Source organism: Delphinus delphis, chromosome 11 (assembly GCF_949987515.2).
Source record: "Delphinus delphis chromosome 11, mDelDel1.2, whole genome shotgun sequence".
Taxonomy (NCBI): Eukaryota; Metazoa; Chordata; class Mammalia; order Artiodactyla; family Delphinidae; genus Delphinus; species Delphinus delphis.
Window position 1 is genome coordinate 86350290 of NC_082693.1, and position 13296 is coordinate 86363585.

Below are 13296 nucleotides of genomic sequence, written 5' to 3' on the forward strand. Positions count from 1 at the left end.
CCCCGGACCGCACCACTCTCAGACCACGGGGGGGAAACCGTTCCCTCTCGCACCCAGAACACACCCAATCCGAGCTCTCCTTGGGCTCTTTCATCCGAAGCTGAGGGAAATGTCCTGTATTAGGTCAGATCTGTCAGAGCTCGGACATGGAAGCTGAAGTGCCCTAGATTTCCCCTTCTCCCCGATGCCGTCTTCCCCCCTCTCTCCGGTTACGTGATGGCCACGCCGTGGCTGCCTCTCTAGAGTCCCTCCCGGCCCTTTAAATGCCGCGTGGGGGTGGGAGGGGGCCGGGGAGGTTGAGGGTTGCTGGACTCGTGGGCTTCTGAGGTGTTTATGCCGTGCTGGGCGAGGGAACACGCAGAGACGCCCGAACCGGGCTCACTCAGTCGCCTTTCTCCTCCGCCTGTCGCCGCGTCGGAGCCGGTGCGTACCATCCCGGGGAAGGGGGTCGCGGGCTCTGAGGCGATGGGCCCGGGTCGGCGGAGGGACACGTCGCCCCCGGGCAGCCTGAGGGTCTCCCCCACCCCACCTTGGAGCGCCGTCCTGGGACCCGGGGGCAGGGGCGGTAAAGGCCCGCTCCTTGCTCCCCCAACCCGCCACATCACCTTGTTTGACCTCGAACCGCTGTCCCGCGTGGGAGCGGGACGCGGGCGCCGAGTTGCCACGGTGGGTGTTGGAGCTGCCGTGGGCTTTGGGCCCTGGAGGCGCCAGGGTCGGGGCCGCTTGGCCTCTGCTTACATCCCCCTGGGTCCGTGCCAGCGACCGCGCCGCGAGCGGCTTCCCACCATCGGGGCCCCGGGAGCGGGCATCCTGTCGCCTGCAACCCCTGGCCCGGGTGGGCGAACTGAGTCGCTGTCGGGGCCGGGAGGGGCCCCACCTGTGTGTTTGGGGGTTGTTGCCCGGGTTTCCTCGGTGCTCGGCTCGGCCTACGCCGTCCCCTCCCCCAAGAGTTTGTTTTGACAGGAAACGTGCTGCTGGAGGGGAGGGGCGCCCAGAGGACGTGGGCGAGGGGTGTGCTGATGCGTCCCCACGACTGTACCCTCAGTTGCGGGGAAGAGGCGGGACATGCCCACCAGGCCCGGGCTCGAACCCCTGGGGCGGTCAGGGTTGCCTTGTGCTTCCCAAGGCTGCTACTCTGTGTGGCGCCACTTCGGGTCACAGCGATGATTTGAGGTGGCACGTGGACGAACGTGGTTAAGTGTTTTCGTTAGTATTAAGAAACACTGTTCCCTTAAGCCGAGCGACTTCACAATGATATAAAGTTTCCTTTCAAACTAAGTGTATCTAAATGCAAAAATCTAGTTCAGATAAAGAGAAGTGTTTGATAGAGCACAGGTGAGGATGGAAATGTGGAAACAGGCGTGAAGAGTGGCCCTCAAGTGACTAAAGTTTATGCTGTCTTCGATGGTTATCCAGTTACTTTCACCTTGAAGAAACTAGACAAGCTGTCCTTGTCCCCGGTCGGCCCCTCGGCCCCCAAGATCCTCTTGGTCCCGTGGGTCTCCAGCCCAGTCAGAGACCTTGCTCTGTCCCACCTGCAAACTTAATGAGGTTATGACAGTGGTTCCCACTGCAGGAGGCGCTCGGCCTGCCTTTTCCTCTTGCCTCCAGGGATTTCATCTATCACCCTGGCAGCCCGTGGAGTTTGCCTGACTTGAAGTGGCCCAGAGCTGAAGATACCCAGTCGTGTGTGGAAGCAGCTTCAATGCCATTTTGTGGAGGGTTGAGGGCCCAGAGGGGGAAACAGGTACTAAAACAGGCCAACCAGGGGTGGGAGAAGAAGTGTTTTCAAGTGTGAAAAGTGCCTAGAAATCCTTCTCCCTGACGTTGTAATGTTATGTGTGGCGTGAACATCTGCTTTTTTAGACAATGACTGGCTTTGTTGGCTTTTATCTAGCTCTTTGTTGGCTCTAATTTGATGAAGACCAGTATTCTCTAGCTGAATGGAGCAGGCACCTACCTCTCTGCCCTGTGGTTTTTGCTTTGCTGCGTGTGAATAACTTTTTAAGCGCTGCTGCTGTTTAGGACTGGTTCTAAAGCAGCACTTTGCAGAAGATGAAGATTTTTCCTTATCATCTGCAGTGTTTTCTTCAGAGCCCAGTCCTACTCCTCTGACTCCCTGCCCTTTACTACAAATATATGAATGCTTGTCTTTGCAGCTGACCTTGATCTGGTCTTGAAGAATGATACCCGCTAGATATTTCTTGAAATATTCTCTTTTCATGACTTAACCTTAATTGAATGGGTTCCATTCCTCAGGCCCCTGCTGGATAATCTGAATAATTCACTTCAAAATGCTTTTGACTCATGCTAACTATAAGCAATTAACCCTTTTGATAATATTTGGGTTTTAAGGAGGGATTTTGCAGTGCATAAAGAATGGCTCCCTGATAGAGGATTTTCAGTCAATCTAGTGGGGTGGTTGAGAATAAGTTTGGTCAATGGACTCTTTCAGTGATGCCCTTCACGGTATAGCACTTAAGCAGACACCCTGGGGGTAAGGTCAGCTTGTTACCACATGTGCAAGTGTCCACATGGTAGTGCGTGGATCGATGGCAGAGTGGGAGAGGAAAGAACGAGCAGTACACCAAATTTTCTGCAGCCATCCTAGAGTGGTAAAGAGCACAGGCTTTAAGGATCCACTGCCTGGATTAGAGTTGTGCCTCTGCCGCTGCTATGAACCCTCGAGCAAATAACTTAACCTCTGTGAGCCTCAGGTTCTTATCTATAAAACAGGGATAATGATGATACCTTAGCTAACAAGGTTATGATGAAGATTCAAGAAGATAAAACATTTTAAGCACTTATCATGGGGGCCGAGCCATGGTAAGTATTCAATAACTGTTAACTCCAATTGTTATTATTTGCTATCAGTTAGCATCAGGAGGTTGGAAAGGCACAATGTAAAAGTTTCTCTAAGCTCTGGGACTGTGAGTCTTTGCTAATTTGCACTGGGAATTGGAGAAGGGAGATGTAGCTTCTTCCCACAAGGAGCTTAAAATTTAGTGGCGAGGCAGATTTGCAGAAAACAACTATCGTACTTTAAATGACTGCATAATGGGAATATGAGCAGTGTGAGTGAGGCAGAGAAGGGCGGCCCAAGTTGTCTTTTGAATAGAACGTGGCTTAATTTGTTCATCAGTGATGCTCACTGAGCTCCTTCTCTATCCCATGCGGTGTTCTAAGCTCTAAGATGACAAATTTAAATGGAATTAGTGGAGATATTAAGGAAGGTCACTTTGAAGTTGTAACATTTGCTTTCAAATCTGAATGACAACAAGGCTCCAACCACACAGAGATCAGGGAGAAGAACATCCCATTGGAAGAGAAAAGCAGGTGCAAGTGCTCCAAAGGAGGAAGTTTGGCATGTCTGAGGAGCCCAAAGAAGGCCATTGTGTCCAGAGCATGAAGGATTAGGGGGAGAGTGGTAACAGAATGAAGTGGGCAGAGGCCAGATCACAGAGGGGTTATAAACCACTGCCAGGAGACTTCTTAAGAAAAGGAAACCCACCTGGAGAAGAACTCTTAAAAAGGATGATTTCTTTTGCCTTTTCAGAAGGACTCTGGACGATTTCCTGTTTTATTCACTAGGCACTGTTCAAGAAGGACATTGGGATGGGTTTAACTGTCTAGAAGAGTTTCTGTAATAGAGTGGATCTAAGCTATTGTAATGGTGGGAACAATCAAGATCTGAAAACTACAGGAGACTGGGCTGTTCTGAAGTAGACTTGAACTTTTGGTTCAGTACTTCTTCTCTTTTAACCTTTTGCTTGGAAATAATTTCAAATTTACAGAAAAAGTTGCAAGAACAGTACAAAGAACTCCCTGTTGTCTACCTTTTACTCATATTCACCTATTAACCTTTTGCTCCATAGGCTTTATTGTTTTGTCTTTTTCTCTCTCGTTGGAGAGAAAGTTGCATGTATCGCTGGCCTTTTTTCCTAAATGCACAATCACAGCACATTTATCAACTTCAGTAAATTTAACATTGTAATACAGACAGTAGATTCAAGTATTGTAACCATGTTGTCAATTGATGTAATGATGTTCTTTTTTTTTTTTTTTTTTTTTTTTGCGGTACGTACGCGGGCTTCTCACTGCTGTGGCCTCTCCCATTGCAGAGCACAGGCTCTGGACGCGCAGGCTCAGCAGCCATGGCTCACGGGCCCAGCCGCTCCGCCGGCATGTGGGATCTTCTCGGACCAGGGCACGAACCCGTGTCCCCTGCATCAGCAGGCAGACTCTCAACCACTGCACCACCAGGGAAGCCCTAATAATGTTCTTTGTAGCATTTTTTTCTTTGGTACAGGATGCAATCTAGGATCATCTATTGCAGGCGGTTGTCAAGTCCTCTTTCATCTGGAACATATCCTCAACCTTTCTTTGTTTTTTATGACATTGATATATTTTTTTAATTCATGACTTCCTCTAATAAGAATAAAATAATAATTGGTATCTGTCGAGCACTTAGTAGGTGTTTAAGTACTTGACATAGACTATTTCAATTAATCTTCACAACAATTCTACAAGGTAGATAATAGTATTGTCCCCAATTCATAAATGGTAAGTTCCCTGTCTCCAGTCAGTAAATATCTCGAGTCGAGATCAAGGAACCAGTCCATCTGGCTCCAGAGCCGGTGTTCTAACTGCTTCGGTGACATGTGCATTGTCACTGGTGGATCTTTGCAGTCCTGAACCAGCACAGGATCATTTGCAGATAGAGTTTGCTGCAGAAAGGAAATAGGAAGTAAAGTCGGTAATCTGGATGCAGCCTGAGGATCACTGGCAAATTAAAAACTGATCTCTGCTCCATATGTGCTGGAACACAGGACTAGCCCCTTCAGGTCTCTGTACCTGTTCCCTCCTCCCTAAAATGTCAGTGGTCATACTGCCATTCATTCAACAATAAGTATTCAAGTGCCTGCTGCCTCCCAGTCATTGACCTTGGAAAGAATGACATAATACTGCCTTTATTATTATAAAATGTGGAACGGTACAATGAAAAATGTGATGATTCTCTTTGAATAGTGACTCACTGGAGTGTTGGAGGCTTTGTTTTGGCGTTATCTTCTCTCTTCACATTGACTTTACATTTGGCCAGTGAGTAAATCCTCCCAGGTAGGATGAGAAGTGGTGTTCCTGGAAAGTTGGTTGGTTGGTTTGTGAGTCGCAATGGTGAAGGTTAAGTAAATCTGGGTTTGTCAGTATGAGAAACATTACCTTTCTTAAAGAAACAACCTGTTTTCGTTATCACTATTCTAAGAGAGAATCCAAAATAGCTTTAAAAACAGTCTAATTACCGTCAGTGTCTTTGAGTCAAGTAGCTTTGTCCCCAGATGACCTGTATGGAAACCAGAGACCAAGAAAGGTAAGAGCAAGTGTGAAGGAACTTACAGAAAACTGTTTACACCGTGATGGGCCATTTGCTTTTGATTTTTGTATTTCAAACAAATGCAGGAATTCTGTCCTAGGTTAAATACCGGTCTTTGTTATCTGTAGGGTAACATGCTTTTATCATCATGGAATAGAGCTGTTCTTCCCTCTAGAGTTTTTAATGACTGAAATGATAATAACAACTACTAAAGCAAATAATACTAACAATAGCAAACATCTGTATCCTGTTTACTCTGTGTCAGACACTGTTCCAAGCACTCTACATAGATTGACTGAATGAAATCTCACACCAACCCTGTGAGTTAGGTATTATTAATATGAGGACGCAGGCGATTTCTTGATAGAGTAATAGTGTGCATTTTGGCTTCAAAGAAAAGTTTCTGCTTGGATCCACTAAAACCCAGATGTAATGTGGAGGCTTAACTAAACAAGAGTTTCTAAACATTTTGATGCTTTTACATTTTCTGTTACATCCCCTATGCCAGAAGCTCTACCTCCAGTGAATTGTTGGAAGAAAGCGTAGTTGCATGTTATTAAGTATGTCTGCCATGAGCGCATTTAATTTCTCAGAGCTTCTAGTGATGCCTCATGGAACTCTGGGTTTATAGCATGTTAGCAATTCCTCACTAAAAGGCACCTGGTAGCTGGCCCAGCCCCCTCAGAAAAATGAGGTGAAGAGAGCAGACTCGATGTGGATAAAGTCATGCAGCACATCAACAACAGACCCAGGCCTTACACCCAGGACTTCTACCTCCTAACCTAGAGCTTTTTATTTTTTTTAATCTTTGTACTTAGCTGCCTTGTTAGACACAGTTAAGAAACCTATGAAGTGTGCTGTTCAGCTGGAGTAGAAAAGTGAAATGGAGAGTTATAGCTATTAACCCAGTTCATAAATTCCAATGGATGGAAGCTCTTATTCACTCTTACTTGGAAAAATAGCCAAAGTGAAGAGAAATTGAGGGCAGAGCATCACAGCACAGTTGTTACAGTTGAATGAATGAAATAATAAAATGGAAACAGAGTTTAAGATATTCTAGTAAGAGTGTGACAGGACCAGGGAATATTGAGTCTTAAGCCTAATAAAGCAGGTTGAGGTGGTAGGTACTCTGCTCCAGGCCTTGAACTTTGACAGCAGCAGGGCTGTAAATGTGAAGTGATAATCAGTTTGCAAATGTTCTGGCTGCAGCTGTACCAGATGGGATTCAGTGATTCCCATTCAGCTAACACCAAATGAATATTTGTCACATACTTGACACTGATGATGGTGGGACGAGACACAGTTCCTGCCTATTAAGGAGAGTCGGAAGTAGCCACAGGAGGAAAATAGCTACAAGGGTCTAAGTGCTATTGTGCAGATACAAGAAATGTGCTGCAGGTGTACAAAGAAGAGTGCCCTTAGCTCTGGCCACGGCGTAGAGGGAAGGCTTCCTGGAGAAGCTAGCATTTTCGAGAAATGCCATCAGTGAGAAGTAAAATGTTGGCGAAGAGAGAAGCCTAGAGGGAAGGGTAAGCGCACCAGTTGGGATCTGGGGTTCGGTGGAATTGAAAGGGTTGGAGCAGACCCTTTTCTTCTGTCCTCTATCCTCACCCGCACCTGTCCCCCTTCCAGCAGATGGGAGTTAACGCTCAAGGAGAATCTAGTTTGCCTGTGGTAAAGGAGGTGAGTTCACTGCCGAGGATGTCAGGGGTCGGCCCTCAGTCTGTGTCCGAGATGGTTGGCTTCTGGGCTTTAGGAGAAGGCGAGTGTATCTACCGGGGAGCTTCCTGGCAGCTCGTCCCCACTCCCTGCCCTTCGGTTTGCAGAGGCAGCCTCCAAGTTGGTGGTTTTCTGTTTGCGAAAGTGGTGGGCTGAGCACGGTTGCATTTCTACAAGTGGCAGGACTGGAGAGGTTGTTTAGGTGAGACCAGGGGCAAGTGCCCTTGGCTTTTGACCTTTAGTAGGTCCTTCTCAGGCCCATCCATTTCTCTGTCATCACCCAAAGGATAAAGAATAGCACTGTTTCTCTCAGCAGAGGCTCGATCCCCCTACCTTGGTCCCAACCCTGCCTCTCCTTTCGCGTGCTTCCTCAGCAATGCCTTGGTTTCCCGTTCCTTGTCCTCTAGCATCTGGCACACGCAATTTTAGGTAACTGGACTTGAGAGCCATGAGAGGATGGCCCTGTGTATTTTGTTCACTGTTACTTTTCCCAGTGCCTGGTGCATAGTAGGCACTTAATACACATCAAAGGAATCATTGAAGAAACTGCAGGCATTTCCAGGCATTCCATGGGTAGTTGTGGTTTCCCGTTCTGATAGCTTTAAAAGCTCTGAGTATCTCATTGCTGGCTCAGGTTTAAAGAGATTCAGTGAACCCTTACTATCATTACCATCTGTTCAGGATTTGAGGTGCCTTTCTCCTCGGGCCCAGGTTTCCCCTCAGTGTCAGCTATCACCACACTCATATCAGGGCCAGCTTCCTCCCAGGCCTGGCTGAGGATCCTGGGATCAGGCCTGAGCGTCCTGGGTACCCAGGATCTCCTTTCCAGTGGCTGACTGGGCCCAACTGCCCTGCCCTTCCCTGGGAAGCAATCTGATGTCCCAGAAACAGCCGTGGATATAGAGTCCAGGGACTGGTTTTATGGCACAATATGTCTCCTGGTGTCTGTTCTCCCCCCAACCTGTGAATCAGGATCTTTTGTGCCTGTTTGTTCATTGGATGGCGGTAGGTACTGTCTAAAGCACAAACGAAATACCAGGCCTTACTCTTCATAGCGTGACAGTTCATGGGAAAATGGAGGAGAAAAACCTATATACTTGCTGGCCAGAAATTTTAATTAGTCTTCCTCTTCCCCTAGGAGGCTCACAGACAACTAAAAAGGCTGATTTCAAAAATATTTTATTTAAAACAAAGACAGAGGAACAATAATAATAGCAAACATTTGAATGCTGTGCTAAGCACTTTAATAAGATTAATCCTGTTTCATCTTCAAGCAACCCTATGAGGTTAGTCTTTCAGCCCAGCTTGACTCATGAGGTAGGGAGTTAAGTGACTTCTCCAAGGTCACATGTCAAAAGACAGAACAAGCTTCAAACCCAGAGCCCCCCACTCTCACTCTTACCCTCCCACGCTTTAGCACCCTCAGGAGGAGAGAGTGTGTGCTCTGCGCGTTGTTGTTTGAGGATGCTTTACTGCTGGGGGCTGCTCCACGTTCACACCAAGTATGTCCTGTGTGAGCTCACACCTTGGCTGTGGAATCCCTTTCTGGAAGGCAGTCTTGCAGGCCTAGTGATAGCCTGGCCCGGGTGCCATGAGAGGAAGGAGGTCATCTTCTGGGGGCCTTTCCAGTGCTGTGACACATGCGACACGGCTTTCTACATTGAACGAAGCACCAGCACCACTGGAGGGAGTACCGCAGAACGTTGACACAGGGTCTGTTTGTTTGTGCAGGTGCTGTCTCTTTACCCACACTCCAGTGACACAAAATGCCCTTCAATGGTGAGAAGCAGTGTGTGGGCGAGGACCAGCCAAGTGATTCAGACTCTTCCCGGTTTTCCGAAAGCATGGCTTCGCTCAGTGACTATGAGTGCTCCAGGCAGAGCTTTACAAGTGACTCTTCTAGCAAATCCAGCTCTCCTGCTTGTAAGCCAATGGGGAGTGGAGGTGGTTCTAGACACACATGTTGGATTTTAAAACTCGGAAATGAATGAGAGCAAAGTACTGACTTTTCCCTTCTAGATGTACTGGAATGGCACTGCCAGGGCCCTGCAGCTGTCTTGTACATGCTCTCAGCAATAAATTGCCACTGATGTTTACAATCTGCCCATTTTTATTTTCATCATTGTCTCTGATCTGCTTTGGTTTGGCTATAAATCAGGTCTCCCAACCCCACCTGTCTTCTCTCTAGATTAGCAGAAAGCTACTCCTTCTTGAGATCATTTTTTGAGCCACATTCAAGGGTAAATTCAAATCGGTCCTTTCTTGCTTACATGGAACGAAACTTGCCCCAACTCAAGGGTCAGGCAGGAAATGAAATAATCTAAAGGGTTTCCTACTGATTTCAAAAACTGTTGTGCAAATCACCCCAGAAAAGTGCCCACGAGGAGAATTACTGCACCAGGAGTACGAGAAGGAATGAAAGGAGTGCCATGGTGAAGGGAGATGTCTTTTTCCTTTTTTGTGTGTGATAGCTAGAAATGTGTGAAGACGTGTGTTTGTCATTTTTTTTTTAGCTTTTTAATTGACATTTTGTATGGGAAATATAACTCCTTAAGCTGCCCAAGCAAATGCAGAGAGAAGCAACTAGCATTTAATATGATCAAATGCCCACTTCAGAAAAAGTTTGTTCATTTGTATTTATTTATTTTAACATCTTTATTGGAGTATAATTGCATTACAATGGTGTGTTAGTTTCTGCTTTATAACAAAGTGAATCAGTTATACATATACATATATTCCCATATCTCTTCCCTCTTGCATCTCCCTCCCTCCCACCTTCCCTATCCCACCCCTCCAGGCGGTCACAAAGCACGGAGCTGATTTCCCTGTGCCATGCAGCTGCTTCCCACTAGCTATCTGTTTTACATTTGATAGTGTATATATGTCCATGCCACTCTCTCACTTTGTCCCAGCTTACCCTTTCCCCTCCCAGTGTCCTCAAGTCTGTTCTCTAGTAGGTCTGCATCTTTATTCCTGTCTTGCCCCTAGGTTCCTCATGACCTTTTTTTTTTTTTTTAGATTCCATATATATGTGTTAGCATACGGTCTTTGTTTTTCTCTTTCTGACTTACTTCACGCTGTATGACAGACTATATATAGGTCCATCCACCTCACTACAAATAACTCAATTTTGTTTCTTTTTATGGCTGAGTAATATTCCATTGCATATATGTGCCATATCTTCTTTATCCATTCATCTGTCGTGTATTTATTCTAAATTAGTACATTCTCATTTAAAAAAATGGAAAGGTAGATAAGTAGAAAGAAAAGAAATTATCGCCTATAATGTCACCCAAAGATGACAGGTGATAGTGCTTTGTCATATCTTCATACTGCAGATAGATATACATTTGTATATGTATGTGGACTTTTTTCACTTATTATTATAACTAAAATATTTACTCATGATAATGTTTTTTTTAAAACGTTTTTATGACTGCTTACTACTTTACCAAGTGAAAATACCATCAATTTATTTAACCTCTGATTTATCATTGGGCATTTAGTTCATTTCCTTTTTTTTTTTTTTTTTTTTGCTGTTACAAATAGTGCTTTATGAACATCGTGGTGCATAAAGCCTTTCTAGGAATTCCTTTGGATATAATTGGATTGCTGGACCAAAGGATACAGACAGTTTTAAGGAGAATCTTAATGGGAAAGAGAATTGGCAAAAGAATTTATTAGCAGCCCCCCAGCTTTCAGTGCTTTTTCTCACTCTTTATTACTATACATGGAGTTGATGTCTCCAGCAGGGTACCTAGGTGTCCTGAAGAAGGGTTTTACTAATTGTATATCAGCATTCCTTCCTCCTCCTCTTCTTCCTCTTCCATCTCCACCTTCTCCACTACCTCCTCCTCTTCTTATTTCTAAAATTATTTTAAGGACTTCCCTGGCAGTCCAGTGGTTAAGGCTCCGTGCTTCCAATGCAGGGGGTGCAGTTTTGATCCCTGGTCTGGGAATTAAGATTTTATATGCCGCGTGACGCAGCCAAAAATTTTTTTAAAAATAAATTATTTTAGGTAGCAAAGTATTGCCAGTCAGGATTGTTGTTTGAGGTAATGATTTTTAATTAACAGAAGCCAAGAGTTCCAACAACGATTTCAAAAAGACATGACTTGTTAATTTTTTGAATAATCTTTACAGATAACTAAAATAATTCTTTACCCACTATTTCCTACTGAGAAGTAGATTATCAGCTTATCAGATTTATTTTATTTTAATTATCTACATTTATTGAGTTCTTACCATGTTCTTTACTTAAATTATCTTGTTTAGTCACCTCAGGACAGTCCTACGAGGTAGTAAGTTATGCTTCAACGAAGTCAAATGATAACTACCAATTAGCAAAACTTAGAATTGTGCTATACGGCATATACTTTTCAAAATTATAGTTTTAAAAAATCAGTTCATTTTGAGTCTGCTTAAATTAATGGGAGTTATGAATTACAGAATAAAAAGTAGTCATCAATTTCCTGTAGAGTACATGTAATAAATGCAGATATCAATATTCGCTAAAAAATGAGGTGATTTAATTTTTAAAAATAACTTATAATAGGCTATATTAATAAAATTTTCTCAGAAACATTTGACAATTTATTTTCTTTCTTTTTTTTTGAAGTTGTAAAGAATAGTTTTATTGCTTTGCCAAGCAAAGGGGCCACAGGGGGCTAATGCTCTCAAAACTGAGTGTCCTGACCTGGAGGGGTTAGTGAGGAGTTTTATAGTGATGGTTCAAAGAGGAGGACGTGATCAGCTCATGGGCTTTCTTCTGATTGGCTGGTGGTGAGGTACGTGGGAGTCAGCAGCCTCAACCTTCTGGTTCCAACTGGTCCTGGGTCTGAGCGTTGTGGCAGCATATAGTTAACTTCTCCCACCTGGTGGGGGTTTCAGTATCTGGTTTCAGGATTTAATGAAGCTCAGGTTCTTGATGTCTCATGGCAGAAAGAATTCAGTGAGAGACAAAGTGATAGGTAAGAAGTGGATTTATTTAGAGAGAAACACACTCCACAGACAGAGCGTGGGCTATCTCAGAAGGCGAGAGCGACCAACAATTTATTTTCAATACAGTAACTGAAGCTATCAAAGGAGTTCTTAAATTTTTGGAGCCTTAAGTATTAAGCGGGGGAATCGATCTATTTTGATATATATTCTTCTTACTGAAAATATATGTTGGAGTAACTTAAACCCTGTGTGCATCAGGAGGCTTCATTGGATGACAACTCCTTCCAGAGCATTAACTGGTTTTTGTCTTCCTTTCAGCAACAAGCCCTCCCAGAGTTGTAACATTTGATGAAGTGATGGCTGCAGCAAGGAACTTATCAAACATGACTCTTGCTCATGAGATTGCTGTAAATGAGAACTTTCAATTGAAACAAGATGCCCTCCCTGAGAACAGGTAACCTGGAGGCATGTGTTGTGCATAACCTGTGCTGCAGATGTGTGTGTGTGTGTGTGTGTGTGTACTGCAAACACAGATTTTCACACTGATTCCTGGACAGTCTCATATAATATCCACTGGGAGTTAACAGTATTTATTTTAGTTCTCTAACAAGGTCTTATAGTTGTTTTTAAAACCACTCCTCTAGGGTATATGTTACTCATAATCTTTAGAATTCAGCTTATATGTCTCTTCCTGAAGGAAGCTTTTCCTGACATTCCTGAGCTCACTAGACTACATTAAATCCCCTTCTAAAGACTCCTATAGCCCCCTCTACCTCCCTCTTGTTAAGATGTTTTATAATTTTAGGTTCAAAGTCTGTCTTTCCCACTTGACCAAAAGCCCCATTAACGGAGAAACTATGTCTATGTTGTTTGCTCTGTCCTTATTGCCTAGCAGAGTGCCTGACATATAGTACCTGCTCAAGAAATATTTGCAGCCTGACTTATTAAAAACTAATATTCAGGTTGTGAAAGATAAGTAAGTGCAGCTGAGCTGCCAAAGTGGTAAGAGGTGATCCAGAAGCCTCTGGAGGGAGGAATCACAGCTGCATAGGCACCCCTGGTTAACCTCATGCCCAAGGGGTCTCTAGTTAGAGCCATGCCCTTATATCCTACCTCAGTCTTTCTGGTTTTAGTGGCTCACAGGTCCCCTGGCACAAAAAGGAGAAAAGTCTTGTAGCCATTACTGCAGGTAAATAGTCTTTAGAGGGAAAATTGGCTCATGGGGGCTTCCCTGGTGGCGCAGTGGTTGAGAGTCCGCCTGCCGA

At 44.7% G+C, this 13296-nt stretch overlaps 1 protein-coding gene across 2 annotated transcripts in view; it reads left to right on the forward strand.

Annotated features, from left to right (window-relative positions):
• Positions 1-282: 282 nt before the first annotated feature.
• TCP11L2 (t-complex 11 like 2) overlaps positions 283-13296 on the forward strand; it is a 41709-nt gene continuing 28695 nt past the window's right edge. The window contains exons 1-3 of one of the 2 annotated variants that reach the window (XM_060025533.1): positions 283-423; positions 8822-9013; positions 12350-12485. In XM_060025533.1, the coding sequence (XP_059881516.1) occupies positions 8857-9013; positions 12350-12485 (293 nt within the window). In that variant the 5' untranslated portion in view covers positions 283-423; positions 8822-8856. Of the gene's footprint in view, positions 424-8065; positions 8377-8821; positions 9014-12349; positions 12486-13296 lie in introns of those variants that run through there. The other variant, XM_060025534.1, reaches the window with a different exon arrangement.